Source organism: Callorhinus ursinus, unplaced genomic scaffold (genome assembly GCF_003265705.2).
Source record: "Callorhinus ursinus isolate GAN/ISIS: 27379988/994484 unplaced genomic scaffold, GSC_fseal_2.0 scaffold9, whole genome shotgun sequence".
Classification (NCBI taxonomy): Eukaryota; Metazoa; Chordata; class Mammalia; order Carnivora; family Otariidae; genus Callorhinus; species Callorhinus ursinus.
In genome coordinates, this window is record NW_027397071.1 from 60,033,616 (window position 1) to 60,055,221 (window position 21,606).

The 21,606-nt window shown below is 40.3% G+C and overlaps 1 protein-coding gene across 2 annotated transcripts in view; it reads right to left on the reverse strand.

Annotated features, from left to right (window-relative positions):
• Positions 1-2,696: 2,696 nt before the first annotated feature.
• The window catches only part of ZFYVE9 (zinc finger FYVE-type containing 9), a 180,384-nt gene continuing 161,474 nt past the window's right edge, over positions 2,697-21,606 (reverse strand). For both annotated transcript variants that reach the window (XM_025871611.2, XM_025871610.2), the window contains 6 exons: positions 15,741-15,891; positions 13,282-13,362; positions 10,763-10,925; positions 6,476-6,581; positions 4,369-4,545; positions 2,697-2,970 (listed from right to left, as the gene is read on the reverse strand). In XM_025871611.2, the coding sequence (XP_025727396.1) occupies positions 2,809-2,970; positions 4,369-4,545; positions 6,476-6,581; positions 10,763-10,925; positions 13,282-13,362; positions 15,741-15,891 (840 nt within the window). In that variant the 3' untranslated portion in view covers positions 2,697-2,808. The remainder of the gene's footprint in view (positions 2,971-4,368; positions 4,546-6,475; positions 6,582-10,762; positions 10,926-13,281; positions 13,363-15,740; positions 15,892-21,606) is intronic.

The window sequence follows — 21,606 nt, forward strand, 5'->3', positions numbered from 1 at the left end:
GCAGATTGCCTGATGACCGAAACACATCAGATGCATAAATTATTCCCCAGGGGATAGTTTTATGATAGAAGTCAGTTCATTTGGAAAGTTTGGGCCCACCAGCATTCAGGAACCACAGTGGATGAGGGGAGACACCAGATGGGTACTTACAGGGCAAAGTCCCATATTTCTATAGCCCTGGAGACCAGTAGGTGCTCAGAAAGTATTGATAAAAATACATGGAGAACCTACATTGCCTAACATAAGAATTCAATCCATATTTTTAAAAAATTTAGTAAGCTACCAGAATGGCAATTATTTTCTTTATAAGGATCTCTATATCTCAACTTTATGTTCTAGAAATATTTCACTTATTTAGAAATGCGGGGTTTCAGCCCTCCACTTTATATCATTCTTACAGTATACAATATATAGAAACATAGAACAAGGGAAAAAAGTAAACCAGCTTTGGTTACTTTATGCTCAACTCCACAAGATGATTTTACTAAACAAAGGATATTTTATACAGTTGAGAATGGACTTGACTATGCAGGGCCAGAGCTTGTCCTTGGTAGAACTCAAAAGCTTGCACTGATCCAGAAGAAATAGATACAGTTGCAAAATGTACTGAGCATGAAGATAAACTCATATAGGAAAATAAGCTCTAAACTTCTAAAGATCCAGGTAGACCATACTGGACATTACACCCCAAACACATGCCCCTATTAAGTGTTTCCTATTTCTGTCAGGTTTGGTGGGTGGTGGTTCCGGGGTTCAGTCCTTACAAGTTGGTGTGCTGTGGGCATCTACTTTTCTTTCCCTTAGAAGTTCTGAGTACCTCTGAGTCTATGGGAAAGGTCACAATCACAGATCTCTGCAGCTACCATCAACAAAGACTAGAATGTGGATCCCCACCACCCCGGAAGAGGGATGAACTTAGCTAAACACATGCACAAGCCCAGGTCTCTGGGTCTCCATTTGGAAAAACTGCCGTCTGTTGTAGTTCCACAGCCTGTGATTGCCAAGTGCTAAGCCCAACTCTAGCCGCTGGAGAGCAGACTCCACTGTCCCAGAGGTCTGCATTAACTTCTAGGGGATTCTTGGAGCTATGCTTTTAGTGCAGATGGACTGACTCCCACTTGGCCAGGGCTTCGAGAAGATGGCAGTGACAAGGGAGGTGCCCTACCTAGACCAGTATTTTTCCAGCTGAGTTGTGAAATCCATTTGGTCTGTGACTAAAGGAAATTTTTAACAAAAGAGAATGATCACATATATTACATCTATCAAGGGTAAACCAAATCTTGGTTTCTAATACTGCTCCCACTAAAACCATGGCTGATTCGAAAGCTGAGGCAGGGTAAACAAGATGAGCTGGGAACATGTTCTTAGGCCAGAAAAGGAAGTGTTCAGAAAGAAAATGGTAGGAGCACATCACAAGGATGCAGAAGCTAGCTCGAAGGGGCTCTCTGGCCAAAGCTGAGACCATTTGAGCACCAAAATAATGAATTAGAGCTACTTTGTCAAAAAGTGATCCATGAGTCCACAATGAAAATTAAATGAATAAATAGGAAAGAAGGGCTTTTGCTTACAGATGACCAAGTATAACTGCTAAGAATGAATAAACTGATTATAATTATGAGAAAGCACAAAATGAGGCATTTTCTATTAAAAAATAGGGTGGGAAAACCTATACTCACCAAAAATATTGATGACATAAAGGTGAGTCAGGACAGCTACCCGCTGAGTCTGATCCTAGGCTGGAAGCTTTACTGGAGGGAAAATGCTCTGAAGGACATGACTGGACAGATGCTAGGTTCAAGAATCCTATTAATATTAAATTGAAGTTGCAGTTATGCAAGAGAACATCATTTTTAGGAATTAAACATTATTTACGAGTATAGAACTATGATATATGCAACTTACTCTCAATATGCAACTTACTCTCAAGTGCCTTAATCTTTTTATGGAGAGAGAAAGCTAAAGCAAATGAGGCAAAATATTAATATGTGAACAATAGGTGAATCCAAGTAAAGTGTACATAGGTTTTTTTTGTATTTGCAATTTTCCTGGAAGTTTAAATTATTTCTCAATAAAATGTCTTTTTAAATACCTCTAGTGTAGAACTAAAAATGCTTTGAGTGTATTCTGTCAGTTTTCACAGAAAGACCCAATTCAATACCTGCCATTCACTTGGGCAGATCCTGAGCAATCCTGAATTCAGTTCTGCTATCCAAGTAACCTCACTTACACTGAGTCGCCCTTCCTTGGATAGAAGAGAGAATCCACTGGGTCTCTGATTCACTTCAGTGAATAATCTGATAAAAAAACAAAAATCTAAGTGTGAATTCTACTGTGATGTAAGTGGGACAAAATCAGTGTGGAATTCTTTTTTATATCAAATCTGTACAAAGAGTGCAAGACCAATGCTTCTTTTTTTATTTTCCCTCTGCCCTCCCAACCCCATCCTTGGTGATGGTTGTACCCATTTGAGCATTTCTGAGCACAAGACCATAAGTAAATCTTAAAAGAGAGGAGCAGAATTTTTGTCTAAACAGTAACGGAAGGGGATTAGCGGCAAGGATAGCATAACTTGTGCAGTAACAGAAGCTGCCCAGATCTTCTTGGTGGACAATGCATAGAAGACTCAGAATTATGGAACATCTGTCCCCCGACCACCCTTTCCCACCCCTGCCCCCAAATCCCCACTCCCACCCCCCCCATTTAATAGTGTTAACAAAAGCTTAATCTTCCAGTTCTAAAGTGCAAATGATTTGGGTATGACTGCTGTTGCAACAGGTCTGAACAGAAAAACAATGAAGTCCTCTCTGTCTATGCGATGTTTTCCAGAATATAAAAGATGAGTTCCATGACGATGGGACCCTCACTGAGCTGGCAGGCCCCTCCATGGATCACCGGCACCAAAGCGCTGTCCAGATCGTTCATGTACTGGGAGGGAAGGGGCTGGCCATTGCTCCCTGCTTGATAGCCAACCTACAGCACAGAGAGAGGGGGATGACAGGTTACTGGATGGAGAAGGCTGAGGGCCAAGGAGGCTGAGCTAGAAAGGAGATGTCCTTAGCCATGGGTTAGACACATATAGCAGGGAACACAAGGTTCTCCTTCTCTTCCCTGAATTGTCATTTATTATCATCCTGTCATGTATTCATCCTAACTGCACCAGTGGGTAGCTGTGAGACCTTAGGTAAGACACTTAACCTGTTAAGGCCTTAGTTTCCCAGGAAAAGGGCAGGCGGTGGGAGGCAGCACAGAGAGGTATAGAATGTCAGAAACAATACCTAAACCTTTGGTTGTGGAAAGTAAAATGAGAAATACACACGGTACAACTCCCTAACAGCAGGAATTGAACATCTGTTTTCCCATCCACCCATCCACCCACAAGCCTTTTTCTGAGCACCCACACACACATGGATTCAGATGAATGTAACAGGGTCCCTGCCCTCAAGAGGCTCACACATTTAGCAGGAAAATGCTTGTTCTTTAATTGTTTTACATAAGGCAATTCTACAACCAGGGTATCAGTATCATTCGAGAAAGGACCAGGAGACCTCATTTGTATTACCCTGATACGCTTATAAGTCCTGCATTGGTCAAGACCTTAAGTAGAAAATAAATACGTTGATTGATGACTAGGCAGGAAGAGGAGCCCAATCATAACCTTTTACATCTTCCCTGATAGTGACACAACTCTGCATTAAAGCATGAGCAGTGGGACATGTCCATAGGGATCCAAAATCCAAAAAAAACAGATTAGAATACAGGGCCACAGGAGACAGATACTGGGACAAGGAATTGGGGGAGGGGGTGGATTGTTATTACAAACAGCATACAAAAATATTAAGACAGGAAGGGAAGCCTGGCCACAGGAGACCCAAGCTGACAGGAAAACTAGTGGGGAAATAGATCCAGTCCTCATCTACTGACTAGCACGGAAATGCTGACAGAAAAACCTTAAGGACTGAGAGGTGCAGAAGTCTGAACCCTGCTGCAGCTGGATTAAGAAAACAGGCTACGGGGCAGTTTGGGCCCTGCTCACTCAGGGCAGCAGAACAATTCCTGAAGGGTGGAACTGGGGAGTCTCGAAGAGGAGCACTGATGCCATCCACACAGGGGTGGCAGGTCCTCACACACTTCCCCTCCTTACCCCACACTTCCAACTGAGTCCTTGGAAGACATTCCGGGGAGGAAGCCAAGGTTCAAATGGTTCAGAGAGTCTCACCAGGCAGCATATCTGGGAATATTACTGATAGAGGGAAGGCCAGAAGTCCCAGAGAACTTAGGTTCTCTGGGTTGATGCAGGAAAATTCACATGTCAGAAAATACAGACATTGCTCAAGCCCAGCTTCCAAAGCTACCTAGGACTCTTCTTACCTGGTCTGAGTCAAGTGTCACACGTAGTCCTAGTTTAGTCATTCCATCTTCTTTCAGAAGCTTAAGGTGGGGACAGAGAGCAAGGCAAAAAGCCTTGGCAACATGCTCAGTCAATCGGCTATGATCTGCAGGATCACTCAGGCAACTGTGCTGGTCATCATTTTCTAGGAAAAACACCTATTCCCCAAACAGAAGAGACTTTTAGCCTTGTGCCCAGGAGATGTGGGGAAAAAAACAACTGCATGAGCCCACTGTGTATGAGCACCTCGATCCCCTAAGATGTGCAGGGAGACCTGACCTGCCTACCTGCCTGGTCTCAGCCATGGTCATAATGGTATGCTCTACTGAGAACCAGAAAAGGCCTACATTTAGCATTGTGTATTTCTAAAAGGTAATCCTTTTATGTGGACAATCTTCTGCGAAAATCATCTTGGAATCTAACAGCTCTTACAAGATTATGTGACCCAACCCCTTCATGTTACAGATCAGAGAAGAGAAGTGACTTGCTCAAGTGCACAGAAGTCCTTAGAGGCAAGGCCAATCCAAGAATCTAAGTCTTCTGCCTCTCATCACAGAGTTTTCTTGTCACAAGGCCATACCACTGCTGAGGCGAGAACTGTGTGCACTAGACAGAATCAGAAGCACAGCAAAATTGGGACTGAGAGACATGAGTCCTAGTCACACAAAGGAGGGTCATGAGCAAGTCCTTTGACTTCTTAATGCCCAATTACACCTTTAAAACAGAAAGCCCCTGTCCTCCCTGGTTATTGTAAATGATATAAAAGCATAATATAGAAGATAAAGATATGCAAATACACAATGCTTATATATACCACCCCCTCGCTTACTGCTAGGTGGCTTATGCTAAGAGTACTACAAAGGGGGCAGCCCGGAAGCCCCATGCACTAGTGAGAATAGCACCATGAAATGATGAGTAGAACTCTGCAGTGGGCATCAGAAGACCTCTGCCCCTGCTATGCCAGGCCTCTGCGCCTGTTTCCTCATTATGCAAATGAGATGGGTCACACTGTTACCTCACTGGATTACTGGGGAGCAAAAGGGACGGAGAAGAGGTCAAACTACTTATAAGTGATAACAAGTTTCACAGGGTCCAGACTGCACTACTTGAAATGTGTCAAAGGGACAATCATTACAAAGCAAGCTGCTAAGACCACTGAACTGCAATATGAAAACACTGAGCCTGGTGGTATGAAGGGTAAGTTATTTGGAACAAAAGCTCAAGAAATGGAGAACCAGGTTCTAGTCTCTTGCTCTCATGAAACCAGCTGTGTGAACTTAGGTAGCATCGAACCTCTCTTAGTCTGAGTTACCTTGTGTGTAAAATGGAAAAGCTAGAAGTCACAGAATTTTTTTTAAAAAATTAAGACTTCTAAAGCTGCAAGGAATTCTAGAAGTCTTATAATTTTTAATGTTTTATTTTATGGAGGAGTATAACTCAGGTTCAAAACAAATTAAGAGACCTACAACCTACCTGTTTATTCTCAAAGAATAAACTTCCTGATTTGTCTGAGATGTACACACATACAGGGTCCCTGCCCTGATCCTCTCCTGGCTAGCCTCTCATACAGCTTTCAGGTAAGGGAACATACAGTGGAAAAGAGCTTGGGAGTTGGCTGGATCTGGGTTTGAAGCAGAACTTTGCCATTACTTGTTTGCCTTGTAATCTCGGACAAGGTACTGAGTCTCTGAGCTTTAGTTTTCTTATTGGTGAAATAAGCCTATTTTTTTAAAGACTGTGTTATCCAAGATACTTTTAACTGAGAGTACAGCATTAACTAGCCCAGCATTCTGAAGAATACAGCAAAGATGGCATATACTATTCAGAGAAGCATCCTTCTTGAATTCTAATCCAAACAAATCTCTAAAAGCTCATTCATAAAAAGTAAGAGAAATCAGATTGCTACAGGTTATATTTGGTGGCATTTCTTCCTGGAGAGCTAAGACAGGCCAGAGGGAATTGGCGTATTGAAGGTAAACAGAGACATTTTCTTTTCTTATTCTCCAGAATCAGCCCACAGTGTGTCTCTGAACCTTGCAAAAAGTTGTGCTCAAAGGGAATCAAGGATGCCAAGTTTCATTTCCTTACCTCTGTCCATCTGATGACTTTTCCATTTGCTTTATACTCCGATCCATGGAATATCTTCACACTTGTTATAGACTCCATGGACTTCCCATCTATAGGACTTATAACACTACAACAGAGGCAAAGGAAAGAGATGGAAGCAGCTCTTGAAGTCAGAAAAACCACTTCTCTTATCAAGGCTTGCTACTAATTACACTGGATGCTTTCTTGAACACATCTGTTTGTACAACATATCATGGAAAGAAGACACTGCACAAAAATGTACATGAATAGCGCTCTCATGGGAAGGGCCTATGCACTGAAATAATTCAAAGAACGCATATAAAAAGGAGCCATGATTCCAGGAGTTGGTTCTTTCAATGTAAAAAAAACTACTCAAACTGGCTCTCTTCTCCCAGCATTCCTTCCCGAATTCAGTGAGTGCATGGCTACCCATCCAATCTTGTTCTCCCCTCTGCTGTCACACACTCTGCTCCTGACCATGATAACACTCACATGTTTGCATATCTGCCTAACAAATGAACTTCTTAAGGGGAGGGAATATGATACACTCACCTCTGTATGCTGTATTCCCAGGTCTGACACACTGCTTGGAATGTAGGAGTTTAATATTCATTGATTAAAAGAATTATTTGACCAAGTATGTTAATTATAACAGTGCTGGTGTGAGCTCATGAACAAGTATTTATATTATTACAAATTCCCTTTAGTGCTAAATTATCACTCCTAGATTCCTGAATGGAAAGACCACTTTTTATAGTAATTTCCTCTCCAAAATATAGCAAGCATAAATAGGTAGAGAGTCACACTTATTCTGATGAGGATTCAAAATAATTGTCACAAAGATTCTAAACTCTTCCTAACAATTTTGAAACCTATTTATGTTTTTTAATCACTATGTAAAAAGATAAAATTGAACTTAAACTTCAATATCAGGGATTCATTTCACTCACCTGAATTAAAATTATTTAAACAACACTGAAATTAATTTCCAACTCATGAAACAACAGTATCAAAAAAGGGCACTCTCGGGGCGCCTCGGTGGTGCAGTGGGTTCAGCGTCAGACTCTTGTTTTCATCTCAGGTTATGATCTTGTAGTCGTGAGACTGAGCCCCACGTTGGGCTCCATGCTCAGTGCGAAGTCTGCTTCAGATTCTTTCTCCCTCTTCCCCCTCTCCACTCACACGCTCTCTCTCTAAGATGAATAAATAAAATCTTTTTTTTTTTTAAAGGGCACTCTTAGTTGATTAGAGTATTTTGAGAGAGGAAATCCAGACACTGAGGGACAAGCTGGAAAGCATACAATTTATACACTACACACTAAACTCCTGTATTCGAGAGTCTTCCCTAACTAGTTCTTGTCCTGTTTTCTAAGATGCTGCCACCGTCACTTGCTGTAGGAAGGACCAACCTGCTTGTTATTAGTTACTGCTACCTTATGGCATCAGATTTTCCAGATTATCAATTTTTTGGTCCTAATAACCATGTTCATTTCCAACTACATTAGAGAACTCAACACAAATTGATTTTGAAATTAAAATTTCCAGTGAAGTATGAGAAGAAAAAGGCCTATTTGTAAAATAGGCAAATGTACTCATTGATTTAGAAATTGCTTCTTTTTGTTCAATAACAAAAGTTTTAAGAGATTTCTTGGGGTGCCTGGGTGGCTCAGTTGTTAAGCGTCTGCCTTCGGCTCAGGTCATGATCCTGGGGTCCTGGGATCGAGCCCTCCATCGGCTCCCGGCTCCACAGGAAGCCTGCTTCTCCCTCTCCCACTCCCCCTGCTTGTGTTCCCTCCCTCTCTCGCTGTGTCTCTCTCTGTCAAATAAATAAATAAAATCTTAAAAAAAAAAAGTTTAAGAGATTTTTAAAAAATCTGGTGTGCCGTGCTGTAAATGCCCTCTATTTGCCTTTGCTCCTGCTATTCACTCAGACTGGAATGCCCACTCTGCCACAACTATGTGGCAAACACCTACTCATCTTACCAGATTCAGCTCCATCAGCGTCATTTCTCTATGAAGGTCTTCTTGAACACTGCCCTAGTACCTACACCAAGCTTCCTCTGTTCTTTATCTTCACTGTATCCTGTAGAGTTTTCTATGAGCATCTTCCATACTTGGATGCACTTATTTATAACTATCTTCAAAACTAGGCTAAACCACTTATCAGCAGGGAGTTTGTAGAATTTGTTTTTGTATTTCTAGAGACCTACACATAGAATTATTGCCTGAAGGAAGAAGGGATGGATTGGATGGTAGAAAGCTTAATAAAATGATGTATATTTGTTCAATCAATCCATTTTTTAAAAGATTTTATTTATTTATTTGAGAGAGAAAGAATGAGAGACAGACAGCATGAAAGGGAAGAGGGTCAGAGGGAGAAGCAGACCCCCGCTGAGCAGCGAGCCTGATGCAGGACTCAATCCCAGGACTCCAGGATCACGACCTGAGCCGAAGGCAGTCACTTAACCAACTGAGCCACCCAGGCGCCCTCAATCAATCCATTTTTTAAGCACCTACTTGGTGCCAGTGTTTTAGGTATTGGTGATACAGCAATAAATAAACCAGACAAAAATCTGTGCCCCTGGGGTGCCTGGGTGGTAGTTGGTTAAGCATCTGACTTTGGCTCAGGTCATGATCTCAGGGTTCTGGGATCGAGCCCCACATTGGGCTCCCTGCTCAGCCGGGAGTCTGCTTCTTCCTCTGCCCTGCCCCCAACCCCAGCTTGTTCCCTCTCTGGCTCTTAAAGAAAATCTTTTAAAAAAATAAAAAATAAACTCCTTAAAAAAATCCCTGCCCTTATGGAGTTTACATGTCAGGGGAAATAAAATAAGTAAGAATATATTTTATGTTAGAGAATTTTAAGTTCTCTTCAAAAATAAAATGCAAGGAAGGGGGACAGGAAGTACTGGGAGTGGGAGAGAAGAAATGTATATGGGAGGATTATAATTTAGATAGGTTGGCCAAGGAAGGCCTTACTGAGAAAATGACATTTTAGAAAAAACTTGAAGGTGGTGAAGGTGGTGAAGGAGGGACTCATTTGGCTATCTTGGCTATTGAGGGACAGAGTACAAGATGAAAGAACAGCAGGGGTGCCTGGGTGGCTCAGTCACTGAGCGTCTGCCTTCGGCTCAGGTCATATCCCAGGGTCCCAGGATCAGGCCCTGCATCGGGCTCCCTGCTCAGCGGGAAGCCTGCTTCTCCCTCTCCCACTCCCCCTGCTTGTGTTCCCCTCTCACTGTCTCTGTCAAATAAATAAAATCTAAAAAAAAAAAAAAAGATGAAAGAACAGCAAGAACAAACGTCTGAGGGCAGAAGTAGAGTCAATGTTCAGGCAAGAAGGCAGGTGTTGCTTCTGTGAGGTAAGAGGGTGGGCGGACTATGTGAGGTCGGATAAGTTGAAAAACACTTTGGCTTTTACCCTGAATGATAGTGGAAGATATATCTGGGGTATATCTGATATATATATCTGAACCTCAGTGGTGGGTTCTGAGCAAAGAAGGGACATTGCTCTGGCTGCTGGATTAGAAACAGATTAGGTTGGGGGGCAGGAGGAGTTAAAGACTAGAAACAAGCAAGCCAACTGAAAGGCTATTGTAATAATCCAGACTGAATGATGGTGGCCTGAAGCAGGATGGTGGCCGGAGAAGTAGTATGATTCTGGATACATGTTGAAGTAAAATATAACAGGATATATAAAATATATGTTATAAAATATAACAGTACCAGGATTTACCACTGGGGTAGGTGTAGGGTGTAAGAGAAAAAGCAGTGTTAAAGATGACTCCAAAGTTTTGGCTTGAGCCCTCAGAGCAGAGCTGCCATATACTGGGACAGAGTGTAGGACCCGAAGCCCAAGGAGGTGGTCTTAAGTCCTAGCCCTGCCATTTCCTGGCTCTGTAGAGTCATTGAGCCTTTAGCCTTATTTATCATTGATAATATAGCAAAAACAACACTAGTTATTATCTCAAATGAAATAATGTTAGCAAAAGGGCTTTCTTTTTATAAAACCATAAAAGGCTTAGGTTATTACTATTATGTCGATAACTTTAGAGGACTGTTTTGTTTCATCAACTCCTTCCCTCCACCCTTCTTCAAAAATATGCAGAGAAACTCCTTCAGAAATTAAGCCAAGAAACTAGAAATTTAAAATCTTATGTTATATATATCCAAAGCAGTCCTTTCTCTTTGGGTTTTCATTTTCAGTAAAGTTATAAACACCAGTGGAGACAAAACCCAGAGCCAAGCCCATAACTAAATGCCACAAGAGGGAAAGTCCTCTGCATTTACCCCTTGTTGACGTTCTTGTCATCATCCACCCACTGGATGTAGATGTGCTCCTGGGGATCCTCAGCGTCCGCCTTGCCACAGGTGATGGTGAAGTCCTTCATGTCTCGCAGTGCCTGCCTCAAGGCATCCATGTTCTCTGCTGTGATCTGGACCATAACGCCATCTGGGAATCAGCACCAAGATAATACAGATGGAAACAACGCAAAGCCAGGGAGAGGGGCAGATGAATCACCGTACCTAACAAATCCCTTTAGGATTAAATGTAAAACTCTGCGCTGGCCTCTAAACCTGACAGATATAAAGAGGTTCTGTTCTTTGAGCTGAAGGAGAGTGCTATGAGGAGCAAACACCAGATGGCTTCTGCTTAAAAACTCAACTGTTGATTTCACTTCAGACACAACTGAGTTTCTCCTAAGACCACTCAAAGGGAAAACTTACACTTGGTCACATCTCCCTTCTGGACTGATATAACTGTTTTCACTCTTGCATTTATCATGCTCTAATCATACTTAAGTGTTTGCATAAGTATGTCTCTCTCACCTTACTATGACTGCCCGGCATACAATGAATGCCCAGGAAATGTTTGTTAAATAAGTCACTGAGTAAACAGTAGTAGGAAGAAGGAATAAATCCATTCACTGGCAGCAATAAGGCAAACCTACCACATGTGTTTCACATGAGCCACCTTGTAGCCAACACATGTCAACTATTTTTGCCCTGCTACCTACCCAAATCAAAGGCAAACACTGAAATTCAGGGTGAAAGTTGTCACGTGTTGAGCAATTACCTGGCTTCACTGACACAAAATTTCATCAACTAAGATAATTTCATAAAAGCTTCAATAAAAATTTCATAAATAGGCTGCCAACTGTTCAATTGACACAGTGAAATATAAGACCTAAGAAATTCCCAATCCAAAGACAAAGACATAACTTTTAAAGACAATACTTTGCATTGTAAGGATCTGTGTCAGTTCAAATTATCATTTCCACAACATTTAAAGGGTGTTTTTTAAATCATCTTATCAAGACACAATTTCAAATACAGTCAAGACTTGATCACATAGGCATTAGTCACTTAAGACCAATGACTGTTTAACTCCTAGATTTCTTAACACTTTCTTAATAGCATGCTTCTGCTTTGTAGTTAAAGTTGTGAAATTTAGTTGTAAAATATTAATGTACTTTGCTCTTCACTAGTTGTTTTACCAAGCTTACCAATAAAGGAGGTCAAAGCCAGTATCTATTAACACAGGTAACACTGTCTCTGTATTTCAGTTAACACACTGGACTCCAGCTTTCAGACAGGGCGCTGGAGGAAAGCTGCTGTGGAAATGAAAACCTGTCAGCGTGTAAGGCTGACGGTACCTTCCAAAGGTCACCACGGTATCTCCCGTCTCACATGCTTTCTCACAATGCTACCTTGCCATTTCCCCATTAAGAAGTGGAGTCTAAATCCTCCCCTCTTGAACCTGGGAAGGCTTATGACTACTTCCAACACTAGAGTCTGGTGGAAGTGACATCATGTGACTTTCGAGACTGGGTCATAAAAAGCAACCTGGCTTCTGCCTTTTGCTAGAACACATGCTGCAGTAAGAAGTCTAACTACCCCAAGGCCTCCAAGGCATGCTAAGGAGTCAAAGCGTGAGTACTTCAGTCTCCACTTCTACACTTTAAATCAACCCAGGCCAGGCCCCAGACATGTGAGTGAACGAACCTTCAGAAAATTTGAGCCCCCAGCTATCAAGTCATCCCAACTGAGGCCCTGGACATCCCTGTACTACCTTGTCAAGATTCCTGACCCAGAGGAATCAGGGTCATTTTTAAATAGTTGTTTTAACCCATTAAGTTCTGGGTAAATTTGTTATGCAACAGGAGTAACCAGATCAAAGTAACCAGATCAAAATATATGAAGAGTCAAATGACCAAGAAAATAAACAGTATGCTCATTAGTCTTTCATTAACTCTCACTTAATTAGCTTTTGTCAGGATATGTGTCATGTCTAATCTAATTATAGCAAACCAGCAGCAAGTGCATCCCATTCTGTACCCCAAATGATGACTGCAGCACTCTTGTGAGTTAAGGCAGACGAACTTCATCTACATATTTACAGATTTGAGCCCAATGATATATTTGAACTCAGACCATGTCCCCTTGGGTACCCTATCCCAGAGCTCTGAAAGGCCATCTCTTAATTTTTATGTCACTGTTCCATAATATCTCTACCACGTACTCCCTTCTTTGGAGAATTAATTAGCTTAGAGTAAGATGCTATTGAATACATAATAGGAGTCAGAATCTATAGAAGTATCACTTAACATCCTTGCTTTTTATTTTTTTAATTATTATTATCATTTATGTAAGCTCTATGCCCAACATGGGGCTTGAACTTAGGACCCTGAGATCAAGAGTCGCATGTTCTACCAACTGAGCCAGCCAGGCACTCCAACATCCCTTGCTTTTTAGTTGTATAATTAGGATTGAACTAATACACATGCAGTAAATAACTTACTCTTTACCTTCCACAATACTGGATTTGGCAAGATATCCGGAAGAAGATTTCAGAGCGCCACTGAACACAAAGAAACTGGCACCAGTCACTAAAACAGATATAAATAGTTCAGTGTAGATCTGAAGATACAAAGACTGAGAACAATAATGAAATATTTGATAGTTGGTAAATCCAAACATCATCATACAGAGAACAAAAAATACCAACTTTATACACCACAATATACAAGTAACCAATAATTCTGATGCTTATGATAGCTTTGGGAATGAAGTTTTAAGATACACTCCCTCATTTTGTTTTCCTCTCCCTCCAATCAAGAATTAAAGAATCTTACAAGCAAAGAAATCTAAGTGGCCAAGTCCAGGGCTTGGCAAACTACAACCTGTTTGGCCTGCAGCCTGTTTTTGTAAATAAAATTTTATTGGAACACAGTCATGTCCACTCATTTGCATACTGTCTGTGGCAGTTTTTGAAGTATGCCAGAGTTGAGTAACTGGTAACAAAGACCACAGGCTTGCAAAGCCTAAAATATTTATCACCCAGCCATTCACAGAAAAAGTTTTCTGACCCCGATCTAATACTTTTTTTTAACTTTTATTTTTTTTAGGATTTTATTTATTTATCTGACAGAGAGACACAGCCAGAGAGGGAACACAAGCAGGGAGAGTGAGAGAGGGAGAAGCAGGCTTCTAGCTAAGCAGGGAGCCCAATGCAGGGCTGGATCCCAGGACCCCGGGAACATGACCTAAGCCAAAGGCAGACACTTAACAACTGAGCCACCCAGGCACCCCTAATACTTTTTTTTTTTTTAGATAAAATACATTTTGAAGATGGAGATATGGTTGGCAACCATTTTACTGACCTAGTGCAGTTCTTTAAAAAAAAAAAAAACCTATTTAAAAGACAAACACCTGTTACCATTATCTCTTCATAAAAGAAAGGACATTTAATCACATTTAGCTTTAAGAAAATTTTACTATGCCCCTCCACATCTTTTTTTTCTTAAGATTTTATTTTTTTAAAGTAATCTCCACGTCCAACATGGGCCTCGAACTTACAACACAGAGATCAACAGTCGCATGCTTCACCGACTGAGCCAGCCAGGAGCCCCTTATGCTCCTCCACATCTTAAATTGGACTAAGTAATCCAACTTCCTGCCCACTGGCCCTGCAATATCTCTAACAGGTGGACATCCAGCTCTTATCAAAGACTCCTAGGGACAAAGAGTCCACAATGGCACAAGGCAGCCCATTCTACTTCTGGATAACTCTCAGCTTTACTCAAAAGATTCCTAGAGAAAACCTTAAAAATAGAGATAGCTATTTTTCACCCTCTTCCAATCTAGACTTTTCCAGATTAAACACGTATAGTTTATTCAAAAAATCATCTTTTGACATAGTTTCCAAATTTTTCACAGGCCTTGAATCATCCTCTAAAGAACCTCCAGTTTTATCAATGGATATCATCAATTACATTAATGATATCCAGAACTTAATTCAAATATTCTAGGTATCATTTGACTAATAGAGAGCATTGTGGACTTACCACCTACCTTATTTTGGATATCATATTGAATATACACGTGACAAAGACCTTTTATGCCTTTACTAAACAACTGATTGAAAAAACATATTGGAGACAGTGACCTATATCACTGTCAGCCAGAGAAGTAAAGCATACAAGAGAAAGCTAGTTATAGGAGATATTCTGAGGAAAAACAAGATTCCTAGTCAAATAAATTTGGGAAGGGCTAGGCACTACCTTCCTTTTGGAAAATTATAATATACATCAGCCTGTTGAAGGCTCTGAAAAGTCCTGTAGTAAAGAAATCTGTTTAAATTTGTTTAACCCAGGATTTCTCAGTTTAATGTTTTACATAAGACTTTCACTTACGTATTTTTTAAAATCACAGAATCTGATAAGACATCTTAAGAAATGCCACCATAAGCAAGGATTCTTAAATTTCAATATGCATTTGAACACAGGGCCTTGTTAAAAAAACAAATTCTAATTTAGCAGATTTGGGGTATAGATTCTTCATTTCTAACAATCTCCTAAGTGATGAGGCCACAGTATAAGTACCACTGAACCAAGAAGCCTTCTTTCAGAATCCAGTCAACCTATTAATTAACACTCTTTGGATATGGTCATTCAAAACAAGCTTCAAATCTATCTAGGCATATTCTAAGGGGTCTAGTCTCCTACCTTAAAATAACAATTCTGGCCCTGCCAATATCCTGAGGCAGTATTTTCAAAATGTTCCCTTTATTAGTAGAGATCCCATTTGCAACTCTGAGTCTGGCTACTTGGGGAGTCAATGTAGTCTTGGAGAATAAGCTTGGAAAGGTTAATATCATCAAATTGTTTGTGGCCATCTAGCTAGAGTGTGAGAGTTATGGGTCTGAGATATCCAACTTTCCAAGTCCAGTACAATTCTTACCATGTCAGTCAGCTCAAATACTCACCCTTTCTGGGCTGGTTGTGAATGCTGATAGCCTGGGTCTGATAGTTTCCATCATCATTCTGTACACATACAAGATGAGAGTCTGCCTTCTCATTGAAGCAGGCACCTCCTGCCAGGACATGCTCATTGGACTTGTTCATGGCTTTCATCATCTGCAATCAAAGAAGAGTGTTAGCTTTCTTATTCTGCCAAAAATGGGCATTTTTTTTTTTTTTTTTTTGGTCTGGCACAGCACAACTCTTTTACCTCAAAGACAAAAAACAATAATGAAAACACAGTGAAAAATCAGTCACCATTTGGAAAAAAAAAATCAACATATACAAAAATTCCCTGTATAGTTTATAGGTGATTTGTATTATAACCTAAGTAAGCACAGGACATATTTTGCATTCATCTTTTTGGTATTTTTGTTGCTGCTCTGAACTCAAGTAACATTAGTTTAGCTAATTACAGTAACTTCTCCTATCCACTGCATTCTCTGAGGATATACACACTGAAATTCTAAGTCAAAAGAATGTTCCATATATAAGTGCATCTGCCCTCTTTTCCCATATCCACACAAAGGAATGTCTTCCTCTAGAAATATATAAACTCCATTGCTTAATTTTACTAATTTATGTTTGAAATCATCAATGAAATCACTAATATGTTGCTTTGTTTTATTTTTTCCAAGTTTTTATTTAAATTCCACTGAGTTAACATACAGTGTAATATTAGTTTCAGGAGAAGTTACACTTACATACAACACCTAGTGCTCATCATAAAAAGTGCCCCCCTTAATACCCATCTCCCATTTAACCCATTCCCCTGCCAACCTCCCCTCCAGCAACCCTCAGTTTGTTCTCTATAGTTAAGAGTCTGTTCTATGGGGGCAACTGGGTAGTTCAGTCGTTAAGCTATCTGCCTTCGGCTCAGGTCATAATCCCAGGGTCCTGGGATCGAGCCCTGCATAGGGATCCCTGCTCTGTGGGAAGCCTGCTTCTCCCTCTCCCACTCCCCCTGCTTGTGTTCCCTCTCTCGCTGTGTCTCTGTCAAATAAATAAATATTAAAAAAAAAGTCTGTTTTATGGTTTGCCTCTTCCCCCCCATATTCATCTGTTTCATTTCTTAAATTCCAGATATGAGTGAAATCACATGGTATTTGTCTTCCTCTGACTTATTTCACTTAGCATAATACACTCTAGCTCCATTCACATCACTGCAAATGGCAAGATTTCATTTTTTTTTTGATGGCTGTGCAAATATCCCATTGTATATATATACCACATCTTCTTTATCCATTCATCAGTTGATGGACATCTGAGCTCTTTCCATAATTTGGCTATTGTTGATAATGCTGCTATAAACATCGGGGTGCATTTGCCCCTTTGAAACAGTAACTTTGTATCCTTTGGGTAAATACTTAGTAGTGAAATTGCTGGGTTGTAGGTAGTTTTATTTTCAACCTTTTGAGGAATCTCCATAGTGCTCTCCAGAGTAGCTGCACCAGTTTGCATTCCCACCAACAGTGCAAGAGGGTTCCCTTTTCTCCGCATCCTTGCCAACATCTGTTGTTTCCTGTGTTGCTAATTTTAGCCATTCTGACTGGTGTGAGGTGGTATATCTCATTGTAGTTTTGATTTGTATTTCTATGATGAGTGATGTTGAGTATCTTTTCATTTGTCTGTTAGCCATCTGGATGTCTTCTTTGGAAAAATGTATGTTCTTGTCTTCTGCCCATTTCTTAACTGGATTATTTGTTTTTTAGGTGTTGAGTTTGGTAAGTTTTTTTTTTTTTTTAAGATTTTATTTGACAGAGAGAGACACAGCGAGAGAGGGAACACAAGCCGGGGGAGAGGGAGAGGGAGAAGCAGGCCCCCCGCCAAGCAGGGAGCCTGATGCGGGGCTCAATCCCCGGACCCTGGGATCATGACCTGAGCTGAAGGCAGATGCTTAAGGACTGAGCCACCCAGGTGCCCCGAGTTTGGTAAGTTCTTTATAGATTCTGGACACTAACTCTATCAGATATGTCATTTGCAAACATCTTCTCCCATTCCGAAGGTTGCCTTTTAGTTTTGTTGATTATTTCCTTTGCTGTGCAGAAGCTTTTTATCTTGATGAAGTCCTAATAGTTCATTTTTGCTTTTGTTTCCCTTGCCTCTGGAAACTTAAGAAGCTGCTACGGCCAATGTCAAAGAGGTTGCTGCCTGTGTTCTCCTCTAGGATTTTGATGGTTTCCTGTCTCACATTTAGGTCTTTAATCCATTCTGAATTTATATTTGTGTATGGTGTAAGAAAGTGGTCCAGTTTCATTCTTCTGCATGTTTCTGTCCAGTCTGCACAGCACCATTTGTTGAAGAGATGGTCTTTTTTCCATAGCTAATATAATCTTCAATGGGGAAAAGATAAGAGCTTTTCCTTTAGGGTCAAGAATAAGACAGGGATATCCACTCTCACCATTGTTACTTAACATAATACTGGAAGTCTTAGACTCAGCAATCAGACAACAAAAAGAAACAAAAGGCATCCAAATTGGCAAGGAAGAAGTCAAACATCCATTATTTTCAGATGACATGATATTCCATGTAGAAAGCCTGAAAAACTCCACCAAAAAAATTGTTAGAACTGATACATGAATTCAGCAAAGTGGCTATAAAACCAACGTTCAGAAATCTGTTACATTTCTACACACCAATAATGAAGCAGGAGAAATCAAGGAATCGATCCCATGTACAATTGCACCAAAAACCGTAAGATACCTAGGAATAAACCTAACCAAAGAGGTAAAAGATCTGTACTCTGAAAACTATCAAACATTTATGAAAGAAATTGAAGATGACACAAAGAAATGGAAAAGCATTCCATGCTCATGGATTGGAAGAACAAATATTGTTAAAATGTCCATACTACCTAAAGCAATCTATTTAATGCAATCCTTATCAAAATGCCACCAGCATTTTTCACAGAGCTAGAGCAATCCTAAAATGTGTATGTAACCACAAAAGACCCCCCAATAACTAAAGCAATCTTAAAAAAGAAAAGCAAAGCTGGAGGCATTACAATTCTGGACTTCAAGCTCTATTACAAAGCTCTAATCATCAAGATAGTATGGTAATGGCACAAAAACAGACACAGAGATCAATGGAACAGAAAAGAAAACCCAGAAATGGACCCACAACTATATGGTCAACTAATCTTTGACAAAGCAGGAAAGAGTATCTAATGGAAAGAAGTCTCTTCAACAAATGCTTTGTTCTTATCAAATGACTTAAGATAATAATTCTGAACCTAAACTGAAAAAACTCACAGGCCACCATTTTGTATCTAGTAAGCAAATCTGAACTTACATTATCTTGGTGCTGAACTCTGGCTTCTGACTGAAATAGGATAGTGATAATTTGTTTTTTCGTTCCCATTTTTTCCTTCATGCCATCCCATTTGTCCACCTTTCTGATTCAATCCTTTAAATGGCTTTAATCTTTCAAAAATCTAGTTCAAAACTTTTGTTTTACCCCTCTTCCTCTCACATTACAAACTGCAGTACTACAGCGTGAAAAGTACCAGATGAGTGTTCTGATGCCTTTTATATTCCTGTATCAACACACTCAAAACACAATACTGTGAGGTGAAATTCACATACATAAAATTAACCATTTCAAAGTGAACAATTCAGTGGCATCTAATACATTCACAATGGTGTGCAATAATAACCTTTACCTAGTTCCAAAACACTTCCATCACTCCAAAGTAAAAAACCTTCCTCTAACTGGTTTCTTCCCACTCCCCAATCCTAACCACCAATCTGCATTCTGTATGATTTTATTCTGGCTATATCACACAAATGGGACCATATAATACATGACCATTGTGTCTGGCTTCTTTCACTTACATAATGTTCTGGAAGCTCATCTATGGTGTAGCATGTATCAGTACTTCACTTTTTTATGGCTGAATAATACTCCATGCGATTGTGTGTGTGTGTGTGTGTGTGTGTGTGTGTGTGTGTGTGTACACATATATACACATACAATATACACCTACATATACATGCATCAATGTTTGTTTATCCATCCATCCATCCATCCATGCACATTTCGGCTATGCTCACCTTTTGACTACTGTGAATAGTGCTACTATAAATGCATGTGTGGACGTACGTATTTGGGTAAATATTTTCAGTTCTTTGGGGTATATACCTGGAGGTGGAATTGCAGGGCCATGCAGTAATTCTACGTCTAACTTTTTGAGGAGTTGCCAAGCTGCTTTTCACAGTGGATGAACCATTTTTTACATTTTCACCAACAACATACAAGGGGCCCAATTTCTCTACATCCTTGCTGACACTTATTTTCTGTTGTGGTTTTATAGCCATCCTAGTAGGTGTGCAGCAGTGCCTCATTGTGGTTTTGATTTGCATTTCCCTAATGACTAATGATGTTAAGCATCTTTTCATTTGCTTGTTGGCCATCTGAATATCCTCTTTGGAGAAATGTCTATTTAAGTCCTTTGCCCGTTTTAAAAAAAAAAAAAAAAGATTTTATTTAGGAGTGCCTGGGTCACTCAGTCGGTTAAGCAGCTGCCTTCGGCTCAGGTCATGATCCCAGGGTCTTGGGATCGAGCCCTGTGTTGGGCTCCGTGCTCAGTGGGGAACATGTTTCTCTCTCTCCCTTTGCCCCTACCCCCCCACTCAGGCTTTCTCTCTCTCTCTCAAGTATCTCTCAAATATACTTATTTGAGAGAGAGAAAGAAAGCAAGCAGGGGGAGGGGCAGAGGGAGGAGAGGATCTCAAGCAGATTCTGTGCTGAGAGCCCCATGAGCGGCTGGATCCCACAACCCCGAGATCATGACCTGAGCTGAAACCAAGAGTCAGACACTCAACCGACTGAGCCACCCAGGTCCCCCAAGTCCACTGCACATTTTTAAAAAATACACAGGGTTTTATTAGTTTCGGGTGTACGATATAGTGATTCAACAATTCCATATATCACCCAGCGCTCATCACAAGTGCACTCCTTTATCCCCATCACCTATTTAACCTACCTCCCACCCATGTCCCCTCTGGTAACCATCAGTTTGTTCCCTGTTCTCTATAATTAAGAGTCTGTTTCTTCATTTGTTTCTTTCTTTTTCCCCTCCTTTGCTCATCTCTGTGAAGTAGGGGTACAATTTCATTCTTTTACATGTGGAAATCCAGTTGTCCTCACACCATTTGCTGAAGGCTATTCATTCATCATTAAATGGTCTTGGCGCCCTTGTCAAAATTAACTGACCATAAATGTATAGATTTATACATTAAGCCAAATAGATTTATTTCTGGATTCTTAAGTCTGTTCCATGCTAGTACCACACTATTTTGATTACTGTAGTCTTGCAGTAAATTTTGAAATTGGGAAGTGTGACTCCTCCAAATTTGTTCTTATACAAGATTATTTTGGCTTTGGAGGCCCCTGCAATTCCAAAAGAATTTGAGTACTGGCTTCTTCTTTTCTGGGGAAAAAAAAAAAAAAGGCCACTGAAATTTTGATAGGGCTTGCACTGGATCTGTAGATCCACTGTGAATAATACTGACACCTTAACAATACTAAGTCTTCCAATCCATGAATATGAGATGCCTTCCCATTTATTTAGGTTTTCTTCATTTCTTTCAGCAATGTTTTATAGTTTTCTTTTACCTCCTTGGTGAAATTTATTCCTAGATATTATACCAATACAATTCTAAGATATCATCATCTTCTGGCTTTACTTTTTTATATTTATAACTCTTGCAAAGTTAATGTCTTAATATTTTACTATATCACCAGAGGTATCCAAATAATAACTGAATATTCCTCTCACACTGATATTTATCAACCTCATTAATTCAAACCACTTCCATCAGAGTTTTCCAA